The 27,645-nt window shown below is 50.5% G+C and overlaps 4 protein-coding genes across 7 annotated transcripts in view; 3 read left to right on the top strand and 1 right to left on the bottom strand.

The window, feature by feature from the left end:
• Positions 1 to 57: 57 nt before the first annotated feature.
• On the top strand, positions 58 to 3,361 carry HSPB6 (heat shock protein family B (small) member 6). Its single transcript, XM_077260232.1, has 3 exons — positions 58 to 262; positions 2,253 to 2,375; positions 2,611 to 3,361. The coding sequence occupies exons 1-3, from the start codon at positions 77 to 79 to the stop codon at positions 2,782 to 2,784; spliced, it is 483 nt and encodes a 160-aa protein (XP_077116347.1). The 5' UTR covers positions 58 to 76; the 3' UTR covers positions 2,785 to 3,361.
• Positions 3,362 to 3,741: 380 nt separating this feature from the next.
• LIN37 (lin-37 DREAM MuvB core complex component) lies at positions 3,742 to 12,683 on the bottom strand. Of its 2 annotated transcripts, none has more exons than XM_077260230.1 (10): positions 12,597 to 12,683; positions 8,145 to 8,213; positions 7,777 to 7,852; positions 7,395 to 7,445; positions 5,698 to 5,727; positions 5,252 to 5,334; positions 5,026 to 5,177; positions 4,804 to 4,947; positions 4,374 to 4,447; positions 3,742 to 4,289 (listed from the first exon to the last, which is right to left on the bottom strand). In XM_077260230.1, exons 2-10 carry the CDS (start codon positions 8,176 to 8,178, stop codon positions 4,208 to 4,210), a joined length of 726 nt encoding a protein of 241 aa, XP_077116345.1. In that variant the 5' UTR covers positions 8,179 to 8,213; positions 12,597 to 12,683; the 3' UTR covers positions 3,742 to 4,207. The 2 variants fall into 2 exon arrangements, with proteins under 2 accessions (XP_077116345.1, XP_077116346.1); XM_077260231.1 differs by lacking the exon at positions 12,597 to 12,683 and adding an exon at positions 9,239 to 9,268.
• A 95-nt stretch (positions 12,684 to 12,778) lies between these two features.
• On the top strand, positions 12,779 to 25,720 carry PROSER3 (proline and serine rich 3). 2 transcript variants are annotated; one of them, XM_077260227.1, is made up of 13 exons: positions 12,779 to 12,973; positions 14,646 to 14,701; positions 16,712 to 16,820; positions 16,933 to 17,195; positions 21,841 to 21,977; positions 22,200 to 22,258; positions 22,340 to 22,428; positions 23,264 to 23,388; positions 23,478 to 23,662; positions 23,765 to 24,199; positions 24,511 to 24,658; positions 25,321 to 25,402; positions 25,562 to 25,720. In XM_077260227.1, the coding sequence occupies exons 2-13, from the start codon at positions 14,691 to 14,693 to the stop codon at positions 25,638 to 25,640; spliced, it is 1,722 nt and encodes a 573-aa protein (XP_077116342.1). In that variant the 5' UTR covers positions 12,779 to 12,973; positions 14,646 to 14,690; the 3' UTR covers positions 25,641 to 25,720. The 2 variants fall into 2 exon arrangements, with proteins under 2 accessions (XP_077116342.1, XP_077116344.1); XM_077260229.1 differs by lacking the exons at positions 21,841 to 21,977; positions 22,200 to 22,258; positions 22,340 to 22,428 and having other exon boundaries at positions 12,849 to 12,973.
• Positions 25,628 to 27,645, top strand: part of ARHGAP33 (Rho GTPase activating protein 33) — an 80,759-nt gene continuing 78,741 nt past the window's right edge. For both annotated transcript variants that reach the window (XM_077260224.1, XM_077260221.1), the window contains exon 1: positions 25,628 to 25,647. In XM_077260224.1, coding sequence (XP_077116339.1) covers positions 25,643 to 25,647 — 5 coding nt within the window. In that variant the 5' untranslated portion in view covers positions 25,628 to 25,642. The remainder of the gene's footprint in view (positions 25,648 to 27,645) is intronic.

The raw sequence follows: 27,645 nt of genomic DNA, 5'->3' as shown, positions 1-27,645 counted from the left end.
GGGGGGGGGGCAGGTATATATATATATATATATATAGAGCTGCCAGCGTCTCCGGGGCTCAGTCTGGACCGCACTCATGGACATCACCATCCATCACCCCTGGATGCGCCGGCCCCTCGTGGCTGCGCCGCTCTTCCCCAGCCGCATCCTGGGACAGAGGTTCGGGGAAGGCGTCCTGGAGTCCGATCTGTTCGCCTCTATGATCAGTCCGTATTATCTCCGCTCCCCCAGCGTCCCCCCGACCGAAGCGGGGCTGTCCGAGGTCAGTGGGGTCACCGACTCCATGGTCCGACGGTGACCATTCTAGTGGAGGACGCACTGTTATGGGGGATCTGTGGAGGACGCAATGTTATGGGGGATCTGTTGATGACGCTCTGTTATGGGGGATCTTTGGATGACGCGCTGTTATGGGGGATCTGTGGAGGACGCGCTGTTATGGGGATCTGTGGAGGACGCGCTGTTATGGGGGATCTGTGGAGGACACTTATGGGGGATCTGTGAAGGACGCACTGTTATGGGGGATCTGTGGAGGACGCACTGTTATGGGGGATCTGTGGAGGATGCACTGTTATGGGAATCTGTGGATGATGCACTGTTATGGAGGACCTGTGGATGATGCACTGTTATGGAGGACCTGTGGATGATGCACTGTTATGAGGGATCTGTGGATGACGCGCTGTTATGGGGGATCTGTGGAGGACGCGATGTTATAGGGGATCTGTGGAGGACGCACTGTTATGGGGGATCTGTGGAGGACGCACTGTTATGAGGGGATCTGTGGATGACGCACTTATGGGGGATCTGTGGAGGACGCACTGTTATGGGGGATCTGTGGATGATGCACTGTTATGATCTGTGGATGACGCACTGTTATGGAGGGTCTGTGGAGGACGCGCTGTTATGAGGATCTGTGGAGGACGCACTGTTATGGGGATCTGTGGATGACGCACTGTTATGGGGACCTGTGGATGATGCACTGTTATGATCTGTGGATGACGCACTGTTATGGAGGGTCTGTGGATGACGCACTGTTATGGGGATCTGTGGATGATGCGCTGTTATGGGGATCTGTGGAGGACGCGCTGTTATGGGGGATCTGTGGAGGACGCACTGTTATGAGGGATCTGTGGATGACGCACTGTTATGGGGATCTGTGGAGGACGCACTGTTATGAGGGATCTGTGGATGACGCACTGTTATGGGGATCTGTGGATGACGCACTGTTATGGGGGATCTGTGGAGGACGCACTGTTATGAGGGATCTGTGGATGACGCACTGTTATGGGGATCTGTGGATGACGCACTGTTATGGGGACCTGTGGATGATGCACTGTTATGATCTGTGGATGACGCACTGTTATGGAGGGTCTGTGGATGACGCACTGTTATGGGGATCTGTGGATGATGCGCTGTTATGGGGATCTGTGGAGGACGCGCTGTTATGGGGATCTGTGGAGGACGCGCTGTTATGGGGATCTGTGGAGGACGCGCTGTTATGGGGATCTGTGGAGGACGCACTGTTATGAGGGATCTGTGGATGACGCACTGTTATGAGGGATCTGTGGATGACGCACTGTTATGGGGATCTGTGGATGATGCACTGTTATGGGGATCTGTGGATGACGCACTGTTATGGGGACCTGTGGATGATGCACTGTTATGATCTGTGGATGACGCACTGTTATGGAGGGTCTGTGGATGACGCACTGTTATGGGGGATTTGTGGAGGACGCACTGTTATGGGGATCTGTGGATGACACACTGTTATGGGGGATCTGTGGATGACGCGCTGTTATGGGGAATCTGTGGATGACGCGCTGTTATGGGGGATCTGTGGTTGATGTGCTGTTATGGGGGATTTGTGGATGATGCGCTGTTATGGGGGATCTGTGGATGATGCGGTTATGGGGGATCTGTGGATGACGCGCTGTTATGGGGGATCTGTGGATGACGCACTGTTATGGAGGATGTGTGGAGGACGCACTGTTATGGAGGATCTGTGGACGCACTGTTATGGGGGATCTGTGGATGACACACTGTTATGGGGGGATCTGTGGATGATGCACTGTTATGGGGGATCTGTGGATGATAATGTTATGGGGATCTGTGGGTGACACATGGGGGTACATGGATGACACTGTTATGGGGGATCTGTGGATGACACTGTTATGGGGATCTGTGGATGACACTGTTATGGGGGATCTGTGGATGACACTTATGAGGGTACACAGATTACGCAGTTTCTCCCTCAGGTGACGCTGGACAAGGACCAGTTCTCGGTTCTCCTGGATGTGAAGCATTTCTCCCCGGAAGAGCTAACGGTGAAGGTGGTCGGCAATTACGTGGAGGTTCACGCCCGGCACGAGGAGCGACAGGTAACATTTCCGTTGACCCCTACAATCCCCATCATTTTCAGGCTGCCCCATCCTCCTCGGCTGGTGGAGACCAATGATGATCGCGTCCTGACCTCACAGCTGGAGCTTTGTTACAATGTAGACATTCCCTCCAGAGCAGAACTCTCTCCTCTCCTGGACACCGACACAGTGTAACAAACCTTCAGCTGTGACGATACCACAGCCCCGAGCACTAAATGCCTCTTCTGTCTCGCAGGATGAACACGGCTTCATCTCCCGGGAGTTTCACCGACGCTACAAGGTCCCGGCGACCGTCAACCCTGCTGCCATAAGCTCCGCACTCTCAGCGGAGGGTCTGCTCTCCATCCAAGCCCCCGTGACTGACAGCAGCAAGACGGAGGAGAGGAGCATACCCATCGCCCGGCAGTGAGAGCTGCACCGCCGCCAGCGCCCTCTACTGGTCAAAAGTGTGTTTGCACCCCAAATTAACAGATGCCCTCGTGCCTGTGGCTTTAAAGCTAGAAAATCCCAGCATGCTTTACATACACAGCCGCCAAACATGGAGGCGACGGAGAAGGCTCTACCGCCCGCTATCCGGTGAAAAAGTGAATTAAAGGGGTCGTCCGGGACTAAATTTGTAATAATAATAGTCAGTGATGGATGATTGAGCCATCTTGGTACACCCGACAGACTTTGTGACTTTCACAAACACTGCAGTATCAAGGTAGAGCGATAAAAAGACCCCGTAAGGAAAATCGATTAATAAAATGTAACAATATACACTGTATATATAATATATAAAAATATATATGTAAATAAGTTTTTAAAACAAAAATTTGTTCATAGAAATAAAATTAAAGCTGAAAAACGTCGTTAAGAAAAATTGAAATGGCCTACCTACTGCACCTCCCCCCCCCCGCCAAAAATAAATGTAAGAAGTGATCAAAAAGTAATATGTGCCCCAAACTAGTATCAATAAAAACTACATCTGGGCAGGAAAAAAAAAACACATATACAGTGATAAAGTTACAAGAGGAGGGAAAAACTTTCAACTTAAGGGGTTGAATTGTGAAAGATGAACTTAGTCCTGGATGACCTCTTTAATCCCAGTAGAGGTTAGTGGGTGGGCCGCCCGAAATAAAAGTGTATAGATACCTCCACGGTGGTCAGAAATAAAGGGTTAATCGCGGCAGAGTCGTTTGCTTCTTTGAGGTTTGGTTGCGGGAAGGACGACGGTGCCCCCCAGTGGTGAATGCAGGAATGAAGGCGGCTTTACAGGGGTCTCCATCAGGATCTGGGCCGCCGCGGACCCCGATGATCCGCGTTTGGGCCAATTTGTAATCCACAACATAGGAGAACCGCCGAGAACGACGCGGACTCCAGGACGGTCGGATTCAGTATTTTATCACATTCCGTACAAATAAGGAGAAAAACAATAAAATAACACAAAGACAGAGATAAGGGGGCGAACGTCTAAACTTGAGACTACCCCTTTAAGGGAGTCATCCCTTATTATTCCGTCATCCTTCTTATTGACTCCAGTTTGCTGCGCTAAATAAAAAAAACGCCATCTTTACCTCCCCGGATCGGTGCGGCCTCGTCTGGTTTCTCTATCCGGTCAGGGCAGATGAAAGTCCCCAATGACGGAATAGAGAAGGGCTGACGATCTGATCGGCTGCAGCGGTCACCTGAGTGGTGGGAGACACAGCGCTGGTCCGGAGGGGGTAATGATTTAAGGTTTGGCGCAGTAGATCTGAATAGGTAAAAGAAGTCCACACATGGCTGCAGCGGCGGATTCAGACCCCCATCGTCTCCCCCAATGATGGGCCGTCGGGGGAGGGGGTGCGGCCGCGTCACTGCCGCTCGTACATCTCCTTCAGGATCTTCATGCTCTGGGTGTAGCGCTGCTGGTTTCGATAGGACCCTTCCTTCCACCTGTTGCATACAAATAAAGTTTATTATTTCTGAATACGGACGGAGGGGTCCGGGGAGAACAGTGATATTTCCGCCTCCTCTTACCTCTGCCGGATCTTCTTCCAGTGGTGCATGTTTTGGTAGATGAGCGCTGACATGCTGGGGGTCCCATCTTCGTTCTGAGATATGAGGGGAGAAAGTAAAGCTGATGAGGGCGCTGCCGCTGTTCTGCATCTCCTGCAGCCGCCACTAGAGGGAGCTCCGGGGAGAAGGGTTTATTATGGAGTCCTGCGTGTGCCGTGAGCTCCCCCTGCTGGCCGCTAATATAATGCCCGCCAATACGCCTCTTACTCCGGCGTGTGCAGGATCAGCCCCCCCAAAAATAGTTAAATAGTACTTATATGTTCTCCTGAAATGTACCAATGGGGCCCCCACTGCCTACTTGTACGGGGCCCGAACCCTCCTTGGGTAAGGCATTAGTTCTGTCCATCTCTACGTATGGTGTATGGACCCCCGCCATACTGGCCGCACTCACCAATTCCATTATGGGGGGCACCTCTTGAAAGGGAAGGGGCGAAGGTATCCGCAGGTTGATGGGTTCTCCGCTTTCTTTTACCGGGCAGGATGACGGTGCCGGCATCTGGTAGATGTTCTGAGAGCTGCCGTTCACTACGTCGCCCTGAAGGTTTGAGAAAGGATCCGGATAAGTCTGTGGAAGAACTACAACTCCCAGCAGGGAGCCCCCCCCGCCCAGTACCTCCTCTGATGGCGGTGGAGTCAGCGGGGGCTCGGGGACTTTGCTCCCTGGAGAATTGCGGAGCCAGGCTCGGCACACGGGGTACAGCGGCGTGTCTTCCGAGAACTGCGCCAAATCCACGCTGCGGTCAAAGAGGCGGATGACGAACGTGTCTGTGAGAGAGGAGATAAAGGGGTTAATGTCATCTACCTGCGCTGGCCACCGGGGGATGCCCTTCCCGACTCACTGCTCCTGGGGAGCGTCGCCTCCGGGAGTCCGTCCTCCTCTTTTCGTTTCTTCCGGCGATGGTGCGAGGGGCGCACGGACGATCTGGTGACCACAGGACAAAATGAACTGAGAGCATAAACCACAAGGGGTTAATACTGAGGGCCCCCCAATATCCTGCTATAGAGGGGATCCGGGTGCCACAGAGGGGGCAGAAAAGATTGTGCTTAGACCCCAATATATCGCACCCCTCAATATTATATATATCCGCTCGGTCTAGGGTTCTTCTGAAAAGGACATTATGAGCACAGCCACGCCCATCAGCTCCTCTCCTCCAATCAGCACTGTGGAGAACACTGCCGATGATGCCGATTGGCCGAGAAGCTCTCCGCTCTAATGTCCTTTCCAGCAGGATGCCAGCCGCAGTGACGGAGCCCCAGACTCTGCATAAGGAAGCAGGAGGATTACCTCTTTCCGGCAGCAGATGGAGAAGAGTCTCTGAAAAAGACAAAAAACAAAAGAGGAACCCGATCATGAGATGATCATTGTGTAAAACGCCAAGAGGAAGAACCGACTGTGCCGCTCTATGAATGCCTCCGACTGTCACAGTGTGGAGGGTGGGAAAAAAGCAGAAGTGTCCGGGGTGAGAGCCGCAGCGGAGGAGGGGAGTCACACCGCTCTGTTTTATTAACCCCATAAAGGGAATCGGAATATATTATAATATATATATATATCTCTAATATAACGCTGGGAGCGTCACTCTGTCCGAAGCCTTTATAGACTGCGCAAGCGCCGGCGCAGTCTGAACCCCACAGAGTGACGCTCCCAGGAGATCGCGGTATGCGTAAGCACACCGCGATCTCCAACGGAGAAGAAGGGACGAGCCAGGAGGGTGAGTATGCAATATTTACCTGTCCCGTTCCACCGATGAGCGCTGCTCCATCCTTCACATCCTCTGCCTGTGACGTTCAGTTCAGAGGGCGCAATAACGCGCGCCGCCCTCTGACTGACCAGTCACAGCCAGAGGATGTGGAGGATGGAGCAGCGCGCATCGGTGGAACGGGGGACAGGTAGAATATAGCAAGTGCCGGAGGCCTGAGCTAGCGGCGACTCCGGCACCTGACCCCCACAGCGCGCCGGTGTCCCCGCCTGCTCAGGCCCCCAGCACTCGGCGCCCAGCACAGCCGTCCGCACTCACCACAGCCGCCCGCACTCACCACAGCCACGCACAGCCGCCCGCACTCACCACAGCCGCCCGCACTCACCACAGCCACGCACAGCCGCCCGCACTCAGCACAGCCGCCCGCACTCAGCACAGCCGCCCGCACTCAGCACAGCCGCCCGCACTCAGCACAGCCGCCCGCACTCAGCACAGCCGCCCGCACTCAGCACAGCCGCCCGCACTCAGCACAGCCGCCCGCACTCAGCACAGCCGCCCGCACTCAGCACAGCCGCCCGCACTCAGCACAGCCGCACTCGGGCAGTAGAGAGAAAGATGGGAGCAACATATGGCTGAATGGAAACAGGAACAGGCAGAATGGGTGCAGCACATTACAACAGAATGGGGGCACAGGATGGGAGCAGCACATGACAAAATGGGGCTGCAGGATGGGAGCAGCACATGACAGAATGATCGCGTACGATGGGAGCAGCACATGACAGAATGGGGGCGCACACATGACAGGATGGGGGTGCAGGATGGGAGCACATGACAGGATGGGGCGCAGGATGGGAGCACATGACAGGATGGGAGCAGCACATGACAGAATGGGGGCACACACATGACAGGATGGGGGTGTAGGATGGAGCAGCATATGACAGGATGGGGGCGCAGGATGGGAGCACATGATAGGATGGGAGCAGCACATGACAGGATGGGGGTGTAGGATGGAGCAGCATATGACAGGATGGGGGCGCAGGATGGAGCAGCACATGACAGGATGGGAGAGCAAGATGTGAGCAGCACATACCAGGATGGAGACCATATACCAATATAAATGCTCGCCACCCGGGCGTAGAACGGGTTCAATAGCTAATAAATAAATATATATATATATATATATTTATTTATTTTTTTTAAATGTCCAATTTGTGACTTTTTGCTTTCTCGATTTACCGCAATAAGCGCTGACTGATGCAGCGGTGCGTGTAGATGCGTCGCTTACTTGCACTGGGGGTCCGCAGATGATTTTCCGCTTTCATCTTCCATCTGTTCCCTGCAAATCAAAAAAAAAAGATCACAAGTTTACGTAACAATGACGATCGACTCTAAGGAAGTGAATGGGGCTGAGCTGCAGTACCGCACACGGCCTGCGGACTGGGAGGGGGCGCTGTGTTCTTTTAGAATAGCAGCCATGTTTTACATAATCCTGGCAGATATTGAGGACGTGCACATACAGAGACTCGTGTGCAGTCATCAGTCATCCCCAGAAGAGGAGGACCCCCAAAAAGCCAATCTGCGGAGCATCCAGGTGATAAAAGCCATAAATGTGGTAAACCCCTTTAAGATCACATTAATATAATCCTATAATGAAGCCACCCCCTTACCTGTCCACCTCACTTCTGTCCAGGAGCCCCTTTAAGACGGCATCAAGGCGACTGCGGGCGCTCGCCGCCTCCAGATCTGACGGGGGAGGAAAACACATGTCTCAATTACGGATGCGATCAGCCACAGGAACAAGCCCGAGACAGGTGGACATCCCCTTTAAGAAATTAACTAGCTCATCGCCAGGCCATGTCCTGCTCTTAACTCATGTATCGAGGCTTTGGCGGTGATGGCGGAGCTCAGAGGGGGCACGACACAAAAATAAATGACAGTCTACTGTCCCGCAGCTGCAGACTCGTCACAATGTGTCATCGTATAGGGAGTCGTCACAGCTGGGGGAATGGGAATTGGAAAGGAGCAGCGTCCTCACCTGTCTTCTCCACCTTCACCTTGGCCAGAGACATGGCGGCCGGCAGCGCTCGTCCCGGGGCGTCAGATTCTACAGAGGAGACACAATGGTGACACCAGAACAATGGAAATATGTGAAGATGACGACTGTAACAAGAAGATTCTCCAGATTCAGCACAGAACGTCTCTCCTGACTGTTCCCCTTCAGCAGCAGCGTCTTCAGGATTTCGTAGACCCCTCTGGCTGTTATAACCTGCTGCACACGGGATATCACCAGACACCAGCTTGTGGCCGCTCCTGAGGAATCCGAGCCCAGTCCTCATGGCATTGGCCTCAAGGTCACTAATATTCTTAGGTCTACTGCCTTCTTCACACACCACCAAAGAATCTCCTTCAGGTCCAGATTACGCCCCCACTCCAGAATCTTCCATGACGTCTTCTAGCACCAAACCTCGCTGGACTGTGAGGTGCTGGGATCATTGCTAGATGGAAAGTTCAGTTACCCCAGAGCATCAGCTCCGCACACAAGGAAGGCGTTCTCTTAGGATTTCTGACATTCTAATCCATCGTCACATTCAGATTTCCAGACCAATCAATATATAATGAACAGCGCTCCATCCAGGTGTAAAAATCTTCAAAATACGCTTTATTGAGCCATGGTACAGCAGCAACGTTTCGACCACAACTTGGTCTTTGTCAAGCATACATTACAGCATAGTGGGCTGTCTTAAGTAGTGTGGATGCCACACAGTGCACCAATCACCACCCAGTACTGCCCACTTGACACAATTAACAAATATCATATAAAAAACAGACATCAGTAGTGTACATACATTTTCACTAACAACGAATACCCATATAATATATAAAACCTCCCACTCTTCACCAAATGCATAGAGATCTTCACATATTTCTTCATGATCGGCGAACTGCCACTTCCTGTTTCTCCGTCTCCATGGGGACAATCAACCAACCGACAGTGTCCTGGCTATCACAGTGTCCAATCCAGGTTCATAGCGCCAAAAAGGAAGACATCCTATCACCATGTCCGGTACATATAACCCCACAGTTTCGTCCAATCCAAAGAACCCTTCATTATAGTAAAGATCCCAGTACCTGTATTCCATTCCCGGGTCACCAAGGTTCACCCAATAGCATCATAAGGAAGTGCCGGCGCAGGGAGGAACAGGCGAGCCCCCACCACATGACCGCAGCCGCGGTCCACCGCCATCGCATCAGGCGCATGCGCCACCCCCGGCCATCTAACACAGAGGCGCCGCAGGAGAGGGCACGCGCGCAATGCCCGGGATGAACCACCACCACGTGACCGCAGTGCTGGCCCGCCCCAGTGTGAGCTGCGTGCGTGTGTGAGCTGTGTGTGTGCTGCGTGTGTGTGAGCGTGTGTGTGAGCTGCGTGCCTGTATGTCATTATACAGTATGGAGAACTGTGGCCATTATACAGTATGGGGCATCATGTGCGGTCATTATACAGTATGGAGCATCATGTGCAGTCATTATACAATATGGAGCATCATGTGCAGCCAGTATACAGTATGGAGCATCATGTGCGGTCATTATACAATATGGAGCATCATGTGCGGTCATTATACAGTATGGAGCATCATGTGTGGCCATTATACAGTATGGAGCATCATGTGCGGTCATTATACAGTATGGGGCATCATGTGCGGTCATTATACAGTATGGAGCATCATGTGCAGTCATTATACAGTGTGGAGCATCATGTGCAGCCAGTATACAGTATGGAGCATCATGTGCGGTCATTATACAGTATGGAGCATCATGTGCGGTCATTATACAATATGGAGCATCATGTGCGGTCATTATACAGTATGGAGCATCATGTGTGGCCATTATACAGTATGGAGCATCATGTGCGGTCATTATACAGTATGGAGCATCATGTGCGGTCATTATACAGTATGGAGCATCATGTGCAGTCATTATACAGTGTGGAGCATCATGTGCAGCCAGTATACAGTATGGAGCATCATGTGCGGTCATTATACAGTATGGAGCATCATGTGCAGTCATTATACAGTATGGAGCATCATGTGCGGCCATTATACGGTATGCATGCCGTCATTATACAGTATGGAGCGTCATGTGTGTTCATTATACAGTATGGAGCGTCATGTGTGCCCATTATACAGTATGGGGCATCATGTGCGGTCATTATACAGTATGGAGCATCATGTGCAGCCAGTATACAGTATGGAGCATCATGTGCGGTCATTATACAATATGGAGCATCATGTGCGGTCATTATACAGTATGGAGCATCATGTGTGGCCATTATACAGTATGGAGCATCATGTGCGGTCATTATACAGTATGGGGCATCATGTGCGGTCATTATACAGTATGGAGCATCATGTGCGGTCATTATACAGTATGGAGCATCATGTGCAGTCATTATACAGTGTGGAGCATCATGTGCAGCCAGTATACAGTATGGAGCATCATGTGCGGTCATTATACAATATGGAGCATCATGTGCGGTCATTATACAATATGGAGCATCATGTGCAGCCAGTATACAGTATGGAGCATCATGTGCGGTCATTATACAATATGGAGCATCATGTGTGGCCATTATACAGTATGGAGCGTCATGTGTGGCCATTACATAGTAAATATAGAAAAACTGACTGAACAGCCATCTAGTCTGAACTGGTGCATAACCAAAAAGTCTTACATAGCAAATAGATAATGGCTGCACTCAAGTTTATTGTGCTAAAGCAAGGAAATGTGCAATACATGAAATGTGAACAGCATAATGGCTTGTGAAATTTATGAAAAAACACATGAGATTTTTAGCACAAAATTTGGCCAAATGTTGTGAGCCCATTCACCAAACGTCAAGGTAATCTCAGATCGAATGGGTAACTAACCTGTCTGCCTAGTGTGAACACTTACCTATGGCTAATAAAATGGTAAAGCCTGTATTTATAGAGGAGGTTAGAACCAACTGTGTTTGGATGTAGTTAAAATCACAGCATGGTGAAGGGCGGGGCGTTCAAGTCAGAAAAAGCAACTGTGGGGTTATATGTACCGGACATGGTGATAGGATGTCTTCCTTTTTGGCGCTATGAACCTGGATTGGACACTGTGATAGCCGGAGACGGAGAAACAGGAAGTGGCAGTTCGCCGATCATGAAGAAATATGTGAAGATCTCTATGCATTTGGTGAAGAGTGGGAGGTTTTATATATTATATGGGTATTCGTTGTTAGTGAAAATGTATGTACACTACTGATGTCTGTTTTTTATATGATATTTGTTAATTGTGTCAAGTGGGCAGTACTGGGTGGTGATTGGTGCACTGTGTGGCATCCACACTACTTAAGACAGCCCACTATGCTGTAATGTATGCTTGACAAAGACCAAGTTGTGGTCGAAACGTTGCTTCTGCACCATGGCTCAATAAAGCATATTTTGAAGATTTTTACACCTGGATGGAGCGCTGTTCATTATATATTGATTTGTCTGGTAATATCTGGGACGGTTCCCTGGATGACGAACGGGCACCCCAGAACAGTGAGTGCTGTCAGCCTTTGTTTTTCTTTGTATTCAGATTTCCAGTGTCCAAAAAAGCAAAACTGTTAAGTATCGCTGAGCCTCCACCATGCTTCACTGTATACATCACGGAGCCTCCACCATGCTTCACTGTATACATCACAGAGCCTCATCCATGCTTCACTATACATATCAGAGCTTCCACCATGCTTCACTGTATACATCACAGAACCTCCACCATGCTTCACTGTATACATCACAGAACCTTCACCATGCTTCACTGTATATATCACAGGGCCTCCACCATGCTTCACTGTATACATCACAGAACCTCATCCATGCCTCATTGTATACATCACAGGGCCTCGCCATGATTCACTGTATACATCACAGAGGCTCCACCATGCTTCACTGTATATGTCACGGATCCCCCACTATGCTTCACTGTATATATCACTGATTCCCCGCTATGCTTCACTGTATATTGTGAGCCTCCACCATACTTCACTGTATACATCACAGGGCCTCCACCAAGCTTCACTGTATATCGTGAGCCTCCGCCATGCTTCACTGTAGGCTTGTGGCAGATTGGAGGTGCCTTTTCTTGCACTTTTAGGTCAGTAGACTTTATCTCTTGGAGTTCTGCAGGAGACCTCCAGTGTTTAGTATGCACCTTGAATTGTAACCTCAGTGCCGGCTGCCAAGAAAATCTTACTGCAATCACTGAGGCCGACGACATCTTCTCTGACGGTGTCGCGTGTACTAGCAGGTTATAACAGCCAGGCGGGCTCTCCTCTGCACGAAGCTCATAGAGGACGGACACTCCTCCGCCTGCAGCGCTCTGTACAGGAGGCATTGTGTGCGGAGCTTGGAGAACCCTCGTGTTACCACGCACCCCCCGGACTCTCCCGGTCTCCAGTACCGACTCAACTCACCTTAAAACCCGCTCCTGTTCTGGCCACGCCTCCCGCCCCCCATTTGTTATCCCTTACTTCCAAACATAACTATTGGTTCTCATACGTGCACATCACAGCAATCCAGCCAATCAGAGGTGTGTAAACCATGTTACGCCTCTCGTACGTGCGTAATGACGTAAGGAGACGCAGAGTTCTGCTGAAGGCATGACGGGTAATGTAGTTCATTGTGCCCTTTGTGAGGGACGTGCCTCCCAGAATCCTGTGCAGCGAGGTTACAGTTGCTAAGGCGACCCGCGGCCGGAAACGGCGGGAGGTTCGAGTGCAGGAGAGCGGAGGGCAGCGGTGCGGGCGGCGGATGTCAGCACGTCACATCCCGGACCCGACAATTCCTCTCGGTATTTATCAGCAAAATTATTTTTTTCCGTTACAAGGTTAAAAGCGTCTGTCACCAAACGTCAACCTGCGAGCTTATCTCTGAGTGACTGCTGATTGTCTGCAGCGGTATCATCATAGCCATAGCGCTGCTGACAATCACTGCTGTCTACAGAGCTGCGAAGGTCAGGGATTGGCTGCACTGGTGTCATCATGACGATATTGCTGCTGACAATCACTGCATCTACAAAGCTGTAGGGCTCAGATATTGGCCGCAGCTTTGACACCTTAGCGCTGCTGACAATCACTGCTGTGAACAGAGCTGCGAAGGTCAGGGATTGGCTCCACTGGTGTCAACATAGCGATAGTGCTGCTTACAATCACTGCCATCTAAAAAACTGCGGGACTCAGAGATTGCCTGCAGCGGTGAGGTCATTGTGCTGCTGACAATCACTGCTGTCTACAGAGCTGCAAAGGTCAGGGATTGGCTGCACTGCTGTCATCAGCAATAGCGCTGCTTACAATCCCTGCCATCTACAAAACTGCAGGGATCAGATATTGGCTGCAGCGGTGATGTCATAGCGCTGCTGACAATCACTGCTGTGAACAGAGCTGCGAAGGTCAGGGATTGGCTGCACTGGTCTCAACATAGCCATAGTGCTGCTGATAATAACTGCCATTTAAAGAGCTCTGGGATTGGCTGCAGTGTTCATATGATGGTGGTGCAGACAATCACTGCTGTCTGTAGAACCACAGATCTCCAGGATTGGCTGCAGCGTTAATTTGATGTCGGTGCAGACACTTGCTGCTGTCTACAGAGCTCCTAGATTGGCTGCAGTGTTCACGTGATGTTGGTGCAGACAATTGCTGCTGTATACAGAGCTCCGGGATTGGCTGCAGTGTTCACATGATGGTGGTGCTGACACTTGCTGCTGTCTACAGAGCTCCTGGATTGGCTGCAGTGTTCACGTGATGTTGGTGCAGACAATTGCTGCTGTATACAGAGCTCCGGGATTGGCTGCAGTGTTCACATGATGGTGGTGCAGACACTCGCTGCTGTCTACAGAGCTCCGGGATTGGCTGCAGTGTTCACGTGATGGTGGTGCAGACACTCGCTGCTGTCTACGGAGCTCCGGGATTGGCTGCAGTGTTCACGTGATGGTGGTGCAGACACTCGATGCTGTCTACAGACCTTCGGGATTGGCTGCAGTGTTCACGTGATGGTGTTCAGACACTCACTGCTGTCTATAGAACTCTGAGATTGGCTGCAGTGTTCTCGTGATGGTGGTTCAGACATTCGCTGCTGTCTATAGAGCTCCTGGATTGGCTGCAGTGTTCATGTGATGGTGGTGCAGACACTCGCTGCTGTATACAGAGCTACGAAGCTCAGTAATTGTCTGCAGCGGTGGCATGATGGCGATAGTGGTGCAGAAATCGCTGACAGCTATGAGCTCAGGGATTGGCTGCAGCGTTAATAACAGCGCTAGCATTGCATACAATCACTGCCGTCTACAGAACCGGTAAGTTCTGTGTTGACTGCAGCTCTGTCCACGTGACGTCACCGCTGCAGACAATCCCTGTGATGTGCACATGCTTCTGTGTAATGGCCACCTTAGTTGTCACCCAGCTGTCGCAATGTTTATTAGAATAACTGACTCCAGGACTCCTTATGATAACAATAATATTTTCCTGCAGAGATCTGAGGAATCGGGAAGGAGAAGCTGCAGGGGTTGGACCACCATGAAGAGCAGGTACCCGGACTGTCCCTCCCCCACCTGCTGCTCATTGTGCCATGTGTGCCTCTAGGGGGCGCTGGGGATAACGCTTCCCTATGATGCGTAACCCCGGCTCCCGGGCACAGCGTGGTGCACATGTTCTGGTTCCGTGTGATCGAGCGCTCGCCTTTTTCTTCTTTTGTCCGTGTACCTGAGACTGGAAGCCGATCCGCAGCCTTAATAATGAATGAGCCCCGGGCAGCTGTCACCGATACGGCATTTTCCAGGCTGCGAGTTTTATCCATCGCCTCTTCGTACTGATCTAATATAAACCTATAATGATGGCGTGTGATATACAGTGGCATGTAATAGTCTAGGCACCCCTAGTCACAACTACTGTTATTGTGAACAGTTAAACAAGTTGAAGATGAAATGATTGATTTACAGTTTTAAAAATTACAAAAAGGAAAATAGGCTGGTGCAAAAGTCTGTGCACCCCTTTTTCAAGAATCACAGCTTGTACACGCTTTTTGTAGCCAGATGAGTCATCCTATTCTTCTCTGGTGGATTTTCCTTGGAGAATTCCTCCAGTTCTGTGAGATTCCTAGAGCGTCTTCCATCCTCTGCTGTTTTGAGGCCACAGATTGTCAATGATGATCAGATCAGGGGACTGTGAGGGCCGTTGTAAAACCTTCAGCTTGCGGCTTTCGAGGTCATCTATTGTGGATTGTCACTTGTGTTTAGGGTCATTATCCATCTGTAGCAGCCATCCTCTTCCTCTCTTTACCTTCAGCTTTTTTTTTTACAGATGGTTTTATGTTTGCATCAAGAATTTGTTGAAATTTCATTGAATCCATTCTTCTCTCTACCCCTGAAATGTTCCTCGTGCCATTGGCTGCAACACAACCCCCAAGCATGATTGATCTTCCACCATTCTTAATGGTGGGCGAGATGTTCTTTTACTCAAAATTTGTGCCCTTTGGTCTCCACACATACGTGTGATCATTGTGGCCACAGAGATCGATTTTATCCACATCGGTCCACAGGAATTGTTTCCACAATGCGTCTAGGTTATTTAGATGTTCTTTTGCATACTTCTGATGCTGCATTTTATGGTGAGGACGCAGAAGAGGTTTTCTGCTGATGACCCTTCCATTAAGGCCATATTTGTGCAGGGAATAAACAAAAAAAAGTTACACTCTGTACAACTAAGGCATGTCAATATGAAATATGACTAGCAATACGGCTTCTGGATATTAGGAAAAAAGGAGACGCTTGGCACATAATTTGGCCAATGCTTTCCTGCCCAGCAACCAACAACAAGGAATTTTTTTGTTTTTATTGTATATGGAGATGGCTGCTCCTAGAATGCACCTGTTCACATTAGCTTATAAGTGGCAGTCAGTCTTTTGTCACATATTTGTGCAGGGTTTCTGAACAGTAGAACAAAGTACCACATCTCCAGAGTCTGATAAATCTTACTGACGGTCTGTTGCTGTCAAGCAGGGGGTTCTGATTTGATTCTCTATCAATCCTACGAGCAGCTCTCACTGACATTTTGCTTGGTCTTCCAGACCTTATCTTGACCTCCACTGTTCCATTTCTTAATTACATTTTGAACTGAGGAAAGGGCAACCTGTAAACACTTTGCTTTCTTCTTATAGCCTTCTCCTGCTTTGTGGCCTCCACCATTTTCATAGTGCTGAGCAGCTGCTTAGAAGAACCCATGGCTGCGGCTTTAGGCACAATGTTGGAGGAGGCTGGGTTTTTATAAAGTTGGAAATTTGCATCAACGGCCTTTCCTAATGATGATAGTGAACGAGCCATAACCCTAACAGGCTAATTAAGGGCTGATAGCTTAGACAAGTCATCTGACCGCACAGAAGTCCAGGGGTGCCCAGACTTTTACATGCCACTGTACTGTGCACATTATATGGCGCTGTGTTTCATCCATCACCTCCTCGTGTATATATATATATATATATATATTATAATGATGCCGTGTGATATATTCTGCACTTTATATAACACTGTGTTTTATTTCAGCGTTGCGGTGTTCTCCAAACAGGGCGACCCTTTCCCGACCCAAACAAGAGCCAGGACTCACTATCGCCCGTCCGTTCCCCAAACACTTAACGAGGCGCAGAAACAAACCGTAAGTGCTACGCACAACCATGTCAGTAGAGGGGGTAATGCAGGGGGAAATCTGGTGGCAGAGAATCGACCATAAACCCCGACGTCTGACCGATCACGTACGTCTCCTGCAGGTTCTCAGCCCAGATCGGCTCCGTTCACTTCCTCACCACCTGTCTGACGCCCTCAGCCCCCCTGATCTCAGCTTCCTTGTGGGATCCCAGTGGCTGCTGCCCGGCCTCCCCGAGTCAGACCCGCCCGAGCCTTGTGATGAATCGTGGCCGTCCACAGAAGGAAGCAGTAAGACCCCAGAGCGGGATGAGGGGCCGGCTGACCCCACTAGTGGAGAGGCTGATAAGCAGCGAGCCCCGGGGTCTGAGCACTCAGTGCTGGCAAGGTGACTAATAACACTGCTAATGTAATGTATGTACCAGCCAGTAGCGTAGCTACTGGGGGGGCAGAGGGGGCCGTCGCCCCGGGCCCTGTCACATGAAGGGGCCCACCGGGAGCCAGGGCCACTTCTATGCGGTGCTCTGCCTCGTCACAGGAGCAGAGCAGTATAATGTCTGCTCCCGTCTGACGGAGACTCTGCAGGCTGCTAGCACAGTGGCCGGCTGCAGTCTCCCCCCTGCAGTGAATGGTTTCGCCCGTCTGACCTGATCATGAAGCTTTTCCTGGCTGCAGTTTTCTTCACTCTGTGCACGCTGGGATTGGCTCAGGCACGCTGGGTCCTAGTGCCCACACCGTGCATTTCACCTACACACTTCCTGGTCCTGCCTCCAAACTTTTATCAGTAAGTGGGGATGGAACTTATTAGGTTTATTAGATTCAGGTATGTCACTGTGAGACCGTTGGGGTATTGTGAGGGAGGACAGGGTACTGAGGGGTGAATGTGAGACCATGGGGGTATTGTGAGGGCAGAAGGTGGGTGAGGTGGGGCAGGGCACTGAGGGGGTGGATGTGAGATGGGGGTATTGGGGCTGAAGTGGGGGAGGGGAGACAGGTCACTGGGGGCTGAATATTATAATGTTTTGTTCTGATATTATATGTACTCCATCATGTAATATTTGCTGTCTGGGGAGGCTGGAGATTGGGGGGGCTTTTGATACGTACCACCTGGGCCTTTTATGAGTATTAGTATAAGGAGCCCGCATATGCAGCGCCCCAGAGTCCTGGTCGTTGCAGTACTGTGGCTCCGCCACTATGGGGAGCTACGGTGCGTCCGATGGCACTGAAGGAGTTCATCTGATCAGGTATCACAGACACCAATACATTTCACAGCTGGGCCTCCGGGGGGAGCTAAGGGTTCTATTCATTAGGCCACTCCCCACCATAGTGGGTAAACTGGGGGTCAGGCAGGAAGTTAGGAGAGAAAGCTGACTGGATTGAACGAAGCAACACCTGGTGGCAGAGGGTGTTGTGGAGGAAGAGACAGTAGGGTCTCTGTCAGGGGTGGGATCCTGACAGAGGCTTGGCATTGAAAAAGAACGTAACGGGTCCGCGCCAGCTCCGGGAAGCGGCGGGACCCAAGAAAGGACTAGAAGCGAGATAGATTGTGCTGAGTGAGAAACGAGATCAAGCAATAGGAGAATACCAGTAGGGGTCATGCTGTAAGACCGGAGCAACACCCTACTGAGGCGCATTACCGGTGGCCGGAACGCCGAGGGAGTATTTCATTAGAGAGCTTCAAGCAATACTCTAAACAGCGGCAGGACAGTCAGTCTCAGGCGGGCTGTCTCACCTAAATCACCTATGAAGTCTTGGGAGGCAATTGCGGGAGAGGGGCGTCTCTAGGGTCCCGGAAGAACTCCAGGCCTACCCGACAAACGGGTGCCGTTCTAACTGTAACATCAGGAAGGGACGGAAGATTAGCAGAAGATCAGTTAATCGAGTTGTGAGGGAACACGAGAAACAGACACAACGGTTGTGGGGTACTTTCCGTAAGCATAGCAGGGAAGGACTACAACACATAGCGCTAAGAAGGAAGGCACCGATTTCCACCTGTGAAGTGAACTCTGTAGGTGCCATTGGACCGGCCGGACTTGCGCAGCCTGGTGAACCATATTCTGGACTGAGGACTCAGAGATCTCCAGTAAAGAGGTAAAGAGACTGCAACCTGGTGTCCTCGTTATTTACCGCGACCTGCACCCCCACAACTGCACCACCCCACACCTAGCATTCACTGTGCGCCCCACGGCAGGGTCGCGGACCGGGGCCTAGCCGCCGTGACAACCCCAGAAGCAGAGACTCAGAGGCCCGGTACCGGGTACCCCTCGGCCCTGCGGCAGTGGGGGCGCTACACATACAGTAACCAAGAGCTGCATCACATTTACAGCACCACTCCAGCATTATTTTTTATTTCATTGCTTGAGTGGTGCTGATAATCCCCGACCCCTGCCCTCTGTCTGATACTCACCTTCTGGCGTTTTCATCTGTTTTAGTCTCCGCTCGGCTCCGTCTCCTGCAGTTTGTGTCCTGTCCGAGGCTCCAGTGTTTCATGGAGCAGCGCAGAGGTCACTAATCAGTGTGAGTCTGAGAGCCTCGTTCTGGCCTCTTTCTCACTCTCAGGCTATGTGCACACGGTGCGGATTGGCCGCTGCGGATTCACAGCAGTTTTCCATCTGGTTTACAGTGTATACCTATGGAAAACCAAATCTGCAGTGCCCATGGTCGGAAAATACTGCGCGGAAACGCTGCGTTGTATTTTCCGAAGCATGTCAATTATTTTTGCGGATTAGCAGCGGTTTACACCTGCTCCTGTATAGGATTCCGCAAGTGAAATCTGCACAAAAAACACAGGAAATCCACGGTAAATCCACACACGAATCCGCAACAAGTGCACATAGCCTCATAGTCTTACATTGAGCGCCTGTGACATAGCTTCTAACTTCTGGCCTGTCAGAAGCTGCGCTCACAAGTTTGAGCCGCGGCACTGCAGCAGTGCCACAAAATAGTGAATACGCCGGAGGATGAGAAAATGACCGGGGCATCCAAATCATGACAGGGAGCTGTGAGTCCACCATACTGTGTATATGGGAGCTGCGGGCTAATCATACTATGTATAAGGGAGCTGCGGGCCAATCATACTATGTATAAGGGAGCTGTGGGCCCATCATACTGTGTATATGGGAGCTGCGGGCCCATCATACTGTGTATACAGAAGCTGTAAGTCCATCATACTGTGTATACAGGAGCTGCGGGCCCATCAGACAGTGTATACGGGATCTGCGGGCCCATCATACTGTGTATAAGGGAGCTGGGGGTCCATCATACTGTGTATACGGGAGCTGCGGGCCCATCATACTGTGTATACAGAAGCTGTAAGTCCATCATACTGTGTATACAGAAGCTGTAAGTCCATCATACTGTGTATACAGGAGCTGCGGGCCCATCAGACAGTGTATACGGGATCTGCGGGCCCATCATACTGTGTATAAGGGAGCTGGGGGTCCATCATACTGTGTATACGGGAGCTGCAGGCCCATCATACTGTGTATACGGGAGCTGTGAGTCCATCATACTGTGTATAAGGGAGCTGCGGGCCCATCATACTGTGTATACGGGAGCTGCGGGCCCATCGTACTGTGTATAAGGGAGCTGCGGGCCAATCATACTGTGTATAAGGGAGCTGCGGGCCCATCATACTGTGTATACGGGAGCTGCGGGCCAATCATACTGTGTATAAGGGAGCTGCGGGCCCATCATACTGTGTATAAGGGAGCTGTGGGCCCATCATACTGTGTATACGGGAGCTGCGGGCCCATCATACTGTGTATAAGGGAGCTGCGGGCCCATCATACTGTGATAAGGGAGCTGCGGGCCCGTCATACTGTGTATAGGGGATCTCTGGGGGGCATTATACTTTCTATAGTGGAGTTCTGTCAGCATTATACTGTGTATAAGGGAGCATTGGGCTCATACTGTGTAGAGGGGAGCAGTGGGAACATCATACTGTGTGTATAAGGGAGTTATAGAATCATACTGTGTAAAGGGGAGCAGTGAGAACATCATACGGTGTATCGGGGAGTTATAGAATCATCATACTGTGTATAGGGGAGCTGTGGGGGCCTTAGACTGTGTATATGGAAGCTTTAAGCTCACCATACTGTGTATAATGGAGCAGTACATGGGGGAACTTAGGGGACATTATTAAATGTTAAGTGGGCACTTAAGCATCGTTGTTATAGGGGGACTCAGAGTATTGTGACCATCAAAGTTGCATATGGTCACAATATGGCGGTAAAGTCAACGTTTGTTTTTGTATATAGATTTATTTTCAATAACAGTGCAGTCACATTCTGAGGTTCCCCTATATTCACATTTAGAGTGCGCAACCGTAGCTGTAATCAGGGTTAGCTGGTTAGGGGCCCACTCAGATGTTTCGCCCCCCCTAAGTTGAAACCCTAGCTACGCCTCTGGTACCAGCAGAATAGTGAGTGCAGCTCTGGAGGATAATACAGGAGGGTAACTCAGGATCAGTAATGTATCATGTAATGTATGTACACAGTGGCTGCACCAGCAGAATAGTGAGTGCAGCTCTGGGGTACAATACAGGACGTAACTCAGGATCAGTAATGTAATGTATGTACACAGTGACTGCACCAGCAGAATAGTGAGTGCAGCTCTGGAGTATAATACAGGATGTAACTCAGAATCAGTAGTGTAATGTATGTACACAGTGACTGCACCAGCAGAATAGTGAGTGCAGCTCTGGAGTATAATACAGGATGTAACTCAGGATCAGTAATGTAATGTATGTACACAGTGACTGCACCAGCAGAATAGTGAGTGCAGCTCTGGAGTATAATACAGGATGTAACTCAGGATCAGTAATGTATGTACACAGTGACTGCACCAGCAGAATAGTAAGTGCAGCTCTGGGGTATAATACAGGATGTAACTCAGGATCAGTAATGTAATGTATGTACACAGTGACTGCACCAGCAGACTAGTGAGTGCAGCTCTGGAGTATAATACATGATCAGTAATGTCCTGGGTTTTGGGCAGAGTTACCATTTAACCACATTGTGATGTAACTACAGGTACATAGCCCGGTTTCGCAGTGGGTGTCCCACCAGTCGCAGGGAGCGATCTCCCCCACATTTTGGGCTGAGAGACTTTTGGTGGCTGCATGACTCCTCTTCCAGTCCAGAGATGCCGCGGTTTCGTTCAGACTCAGGTGGGTTTCACTCCCCGGCGTTGGTGGAGGAATGAGGACATTAGTGGTGAAGTCGGGGTGATGACATCATATCCTTCTCCTGTAATTAATAAAACCCTCCTCATACCTCTTACGCTCTTTTCACACTGTGGTTGTGGGGTCCGGAGTAGTGAGGGGGTCTTTGTGTGATTATTTTCTGGGATTATTGCCTCCTGAGTACCCGGTGCTGTTGTTCTGTTGCAGGGACCTCGGCTCCTCTGGGGTCTTCTCCTCACATTCTGGAGCGGACGCCCCCTCCGGCGGTGAGTCACTGTTGTATCGAGCGATATGTCGGAGATTGGGGGGAGTTTCTAAGCTTTTGTCCCATATTCCCATTTTCCCAGGACTGCTCAGTGGACGACTCCAGGCTTTGTCCTGATGACATGGACATTGCCGGCCTCCAGCTCCGAGCAGGGAAGCTGATCCTGCGGAGGTGAGCGCCTGAGCAAGCCAGAAAAAGCACTATACTACTAAAGGCGACCCCGATATTAAGTGCCTGCAACTGCCCAAAAGACCGCGGCCCGGACTGACAGAAAAATACACTTTGCATAAATTAATAGTAGAACAGAATATGAGCAACTTTGTTATTTATTTTATTGGAGAAATCTGCTTTTATCTCCACTTATGAGCCACTTCTCCTTATTCTTTACTCTGATAAAACTGCTAGGATCAGCAGCATGCCAAGTCACTAAGGGGTCTGCTTACAGCTGCCCATTGAAGCCTATGGAGAGCACAAATGGGAAGGAGCCAAGGGAGACCATGTTGTTGCTTTATAGGAAGAGATTTATCTAGCCCCAAAGCTGGATTCACAGCTGTAGTTCTGTACAATGTCTTCCACAATGCTGTTTTTTTAGTGTTTTATCTCACCATGGTGCAGAATATAGATATACTGCTGTATAATTATCTCGTTGCTGCTGCTTTTTAGTGTTGTTTTTTTTAATCTCACCATGGTGCAGGATACACAGTTACACTGCTCAATACTGCTCTACAATGTCCTTCATGCTGCTTCTGGTGTAAGTGTTCCTCACCCCAGTCCTGGGATTCACATCTACACTGTTCAATCATGTCCATCATGCTGCTGCTTTCTATTAAGGCTTTTCTCTTGGCGCAGGGCTGGTTTCACAGATACATTGCTTTGTACTGCTTCTAATCTTGTGCTGCAGAGCTCAGACACAATCGAAAAATTGGAGAAAGACTCAGCAGATGGGATAGGACACAGCTGGGAAAGCCATAGTTTTTGTAATCGTTGTCTTTGTGTCTTATGTCAGCGAGTCATCCCTGAGCAGCGTGGGCCCCGTGAGCTCTGAAGGTCCGGGGTCTTCTCCGGTGTCCAATGTCTCCAGCTCAGACAGTGACGGCGGTGGCAGGACGAGACCACCCCCGCTGGACACTGGTAATGATAGGACTAGTTCATACATGCTGGACTTCATTGTCCTGGAGAATTTAACCCCCTATGTGTTCTGTTTTTATTCCTAATGTTAGCCCCTGTCATGCCTGTTTCACGCCCGATCCTCGCTCCCTTTCGAGCCCACCCTACACCGGCCCCCGAGGAAGACATCTTATATCAGTGGCGATTGCGCAGGAAGATGGAACAAGCACGAGAAGGGACGATGCAGGTCTCCACCCGCAAGCGCAGCCCATCTCCACCCCTCCGAATTCCCAGACAGGTAGGTATAGCAGGGCACAAGTGGCCCTGGTGGTCTAGTATCCCCCCCCATTGATCCGCTACACAACCATCAACATTTGACTTCTGTCGCTCTTCCCTATAGGTTCCACACATAGAGGTCTCCATAGACCCGCCTTACCAGGTGTCATCACAGGGGGCAGCACTGAGCGCTTACGGTCCATCACCGCCGCATGTTCCCACCTCCTACCCTCTGGCCAGTCCGAGGGTGGCCCCAAACAGTTACGTACCCCCACATCTGCACCTTCTGTGCGACATCCTTCCCTGCGCGCAGAGCCGGAAGGCGGAGACTGTTCATCCCGCGGCCGGGCCCAGAGAAGATGACACATTACACCTAGAAAGCAAGAGGCAGCAGCCTCCCCAGCACCAAGCGCCGCCTGAGCGGCCGTGGACGACTGCGCCGACGGAGGAAAAAAAGAGAAAACCTAAAGGAGACAAAACCAAACCAAGGCAGAAAGGTCCAGCAAGAGCCATGGTGGGCCGTGCTTCCGATTCCCCAGTTCACCGAGCACTGGAGCAGGTAACTGTACGAAAAAGACCTCGAAACTGAGCTGCGTGTCCAAGTGCATCGGTATTGCCAGTGATTTACCACTGGGGGGGCGCCATCCCATTATATATAGTGGTCTATATTATAGGGATATTCCCATCTATCACTGGGATACACCATTAATGATCGCGAAGGGTCTGACTTATGGGAAGTCCATTGATCGTAAGAATGAAGACTTCAGGGGGGGCTTTATATTAGCATCTGGGGACCATGTGTGCAGACATCTGGTCACGCGTCGTCCACTTCCCGTATTTCTTAATTCTGGTTCCTCATTACATTAACAGGTGATGTCAGAGCGACTTTTCTCTCCTCTACCGTCTCCAAAACCCAAATGCGAGAAAAGAGAGCGGAGACCCTTCACTGCCTCCGAGGAGGACGCCGCCGACCCGCAACCTGTAGAAATCGCCGCTCATTTGCTGGAGGAAGCAGAAGGTACTGACTGGTCTCTGTGTGCCCGCGGGGGTCACTTACATTAGCATGGAGTGTTACTGCAGTGGCCGCATTGCTTTACGTTTGCCTAGGAGCAGCTGCTGATCGGCTGCAGGGGTCACTTGATCCACTGGGAGAGCCGGCAGGACCATTGCCTTTTTAAAATAGAAACTTGAGCATTTAAGAAGATGTCATCCAGTGGTGACAGTAACAGCAGATTTGGCACTCAGTAAAGGGGTACTGCCATTTCTCAGATCCTTTCCCAGTAAGTGTAATAATAATATTCGCAAATACCTCTAATTAGAAAAGTATAGTTCTCCTGATTAGCAGGGCACTGCAGTAGCTTAGCTATCCGTGGTTACGTCCACTAAGAACTAGGTAACTATAGATACCTAAGCTACTGCATATTGAGAAAGTGACACAACTAATCAGGAGAACTATACTACATTTGTAATTGAAGGAATTTGCGAATATTATTATCATTTCACCTACTACATATTGGGCTAGGAACTTGGAGATGGGATTAAAGAGACCCTTCTACAGTAAACCTATCATCCCTGTGTAATCCTTTGTTCCCCCATTCATGGATTTCGGCATCTTGTCTATAGATAAGGTCACAGTAAACCGTTAACCCGACCTTCCTCTTTTGTTTTTTTACATTGTAGATTCTGACGGCGCAGAATTTGACGACGACCCGCTACTCCAAGTGTTGCGTGACCAGCGAGAATCCTTACGTGCGAGACTCCGGTAATACCGCAACGTCCACCCCGATAGTACTGTAATAATGCTGTGTATCAGTCACATTCAGGGCTGCAGAATTATGAAGGCAGCTCTGGATGTGACTAGAGCAGAGATAGCAGATGGATGTGCTGGACTAACGCTGTGTATCACATATCATTTTCCCAGGGCAGTGGATTCCAGACTGGCTGAACTGGAGGAGCGAGAGCCGCCAGCATCCCATCACCCCGGCCGCTCACGTGTTTGACTATGAAGTAATATTTATTATTGTATTTAATGTGAACGAGCAGCAATCTGTGATTTTTCTAATAAAATAATAGGACTGAACATTTAGCTTTTTCATTTCGCACCCTTTCCCTGCTCCCCGCACCCTTTCCCGCTCCCCATTCCTTTCCCTGCTCCCTGCACCCTTTCCCGCTCCATTCCCCCTCCCCGCACCCTTTCCCTGCTCCCCGCACCCTTTCCCTGCTCCCCGCACCCTTTCCCTGCTCCCCGCACCCTTTCCCTGCTCCCCGCACCCTTTTACGCTCCCCGTTCCATTCCCCCTCCCCGCACCCTTTCCCGGCTCCCCGCACCCTTTCCCGGCTCCCCGCACCCTTTCCCGGCTCCCCGCACCCTTTCCCGGCTCCCCGCACCCTTTCCCCGTTCCCCGCACCCTTTCCCGCACCCCACACCCTTTTCCGCACCTTTTCCTGCTCCCCGTTCCATTCCCCCTCCCTGCACCGTTCCCCGCACCCTTTCCCGCTCCCCGCATCTTTCCCTGCTCCCACACCCTTCCCCGCTCCCTGTTCCTTTCCCTGCTCCCCACACCCTTTCTCGCACCCCGCACCCTTTCCCGCTCCCCGTACCCTTCCCCTGCACCCTTTCCCGCTCCCCGTACCCTTCCCCTGCACCCTTTCCCGCTCCCCGCATCTTTCCCTGCTCCCGCACCCTTCCCCGCTCCCTGTTCCATACCCGCTCCCCGCACCCTTTCCCCGCTCCCCGCACCCTTTCCCTGCTCCCCGCACCCTTTCCCGCACCCCACACCCTTTCCCGCTCCCCGTTCCATTCCCCCTCCCTGCACCCTTCCCCCCTCCCCGCACCCTTTCCCTGCACCCTTTCCCGCTCCCCTTTCCCGCTCCCGGGACCCTTTCCCGCTCCCCGCACCATTTGCTTTGTGTATCTATACACTGATAATTGGGAAAATTTCCGGGAGTCAAACATTGGAACAAGAAGAAATCTGCCATCATTGCAATTCACTGACAGCAAGCAGAGGTTCTGAACTGGAAGAAGTGAAAATCTCTAAGGCTTCTTTCACACTTCAGTCATTTGGCGTCAGTCACCTCCGACATCGTGACGGATCCGTCAAAACTGTTGAAAAAACGGTTCCAACGGATCCGTTTTTTTGACAGATCAGTTATATATATAGATGCGTCCGTTTTTTCATCCGTTGGATCAGTTTTTTGACGGATCCGTTTTTTAAAAAGGGAGGATCTCAATCTGATTGGCTACTGGAAACTACTGGAAAACTATATATACTGTGTATTTACATCACATCTTTGAAAGGGTTTATTAGAGAAAGTGGCAGCGATGGAGCAAGTACTGGCAAACATAGCGAAGATATGTGCGGATTTTACTTTTGAGGCAAATCGGTTGGCAGTCATCGTTCGGGACAAGGAGGAGGAAAGCCTGCGGATCCTGCGGCAGCGGCGGAAGAGAAGGCTGTGGATCCATCCCATCACAGCCCAACACATGACCTGTGGCGTTTATTCAACACTTTACATTGAACTGAGGGAAAACCCTCAGAAGTTCTTCAACTATGTGAGGATGAAGGCTGAAAATTTCGAAATTTTATTGGGTCATGTGGAAGAATCTATACGGAGACGAGACACCCAGATGCGTTTCTCCATATCACCAGCGGAGCGTCTCATGGTGACTATTCGGTAAGTTATTTATTTATTTATTTTTTTTTAATTATTCTCATTCATCAGACTTATAACTGTAATGATGTTTTTTGAAGTTTTTATTAATTATTGTGTTTTCCTTTTGTTAACAGATTCCTTGCAACTGGAGAGTCGTTCTCATCGCTACATTTTCAGTTTAGGCTTGGGATATCCACCATTTCTGGGATCATCAGAGATACCTGCCGGGCACTGTGGGAGTGCTTACAAGCGTAGTGTGTTTTATGTGAGGATCTGTATCTGCAAAACTTACACTATGCGCTCCCGCTCTTCTCATTTCTCCACCCTGCTCGTCTCCTTCATGAAGCTCCT

The sequence above is a fragment of the Ranitomeya variabilis genome, chromosome 4 (assembly GCF_051348905.1).
Source record: "Ranitomeya variabilis isolate aRanVar5 chromosome 4, aRanVar5.hap1, whole genome shotgun sequence".
Lineage (NCBI taxonomy): Eukaryota > Metazoa > Chordata > Amphibia > Anura > Dendrobatidae > Ranitomeya > Ranitomeya variabilis.
Note: the sequence above shows the minus strand (reverse complement) of the source record. Positions and strands in the feature narration are given on the sequence as shown.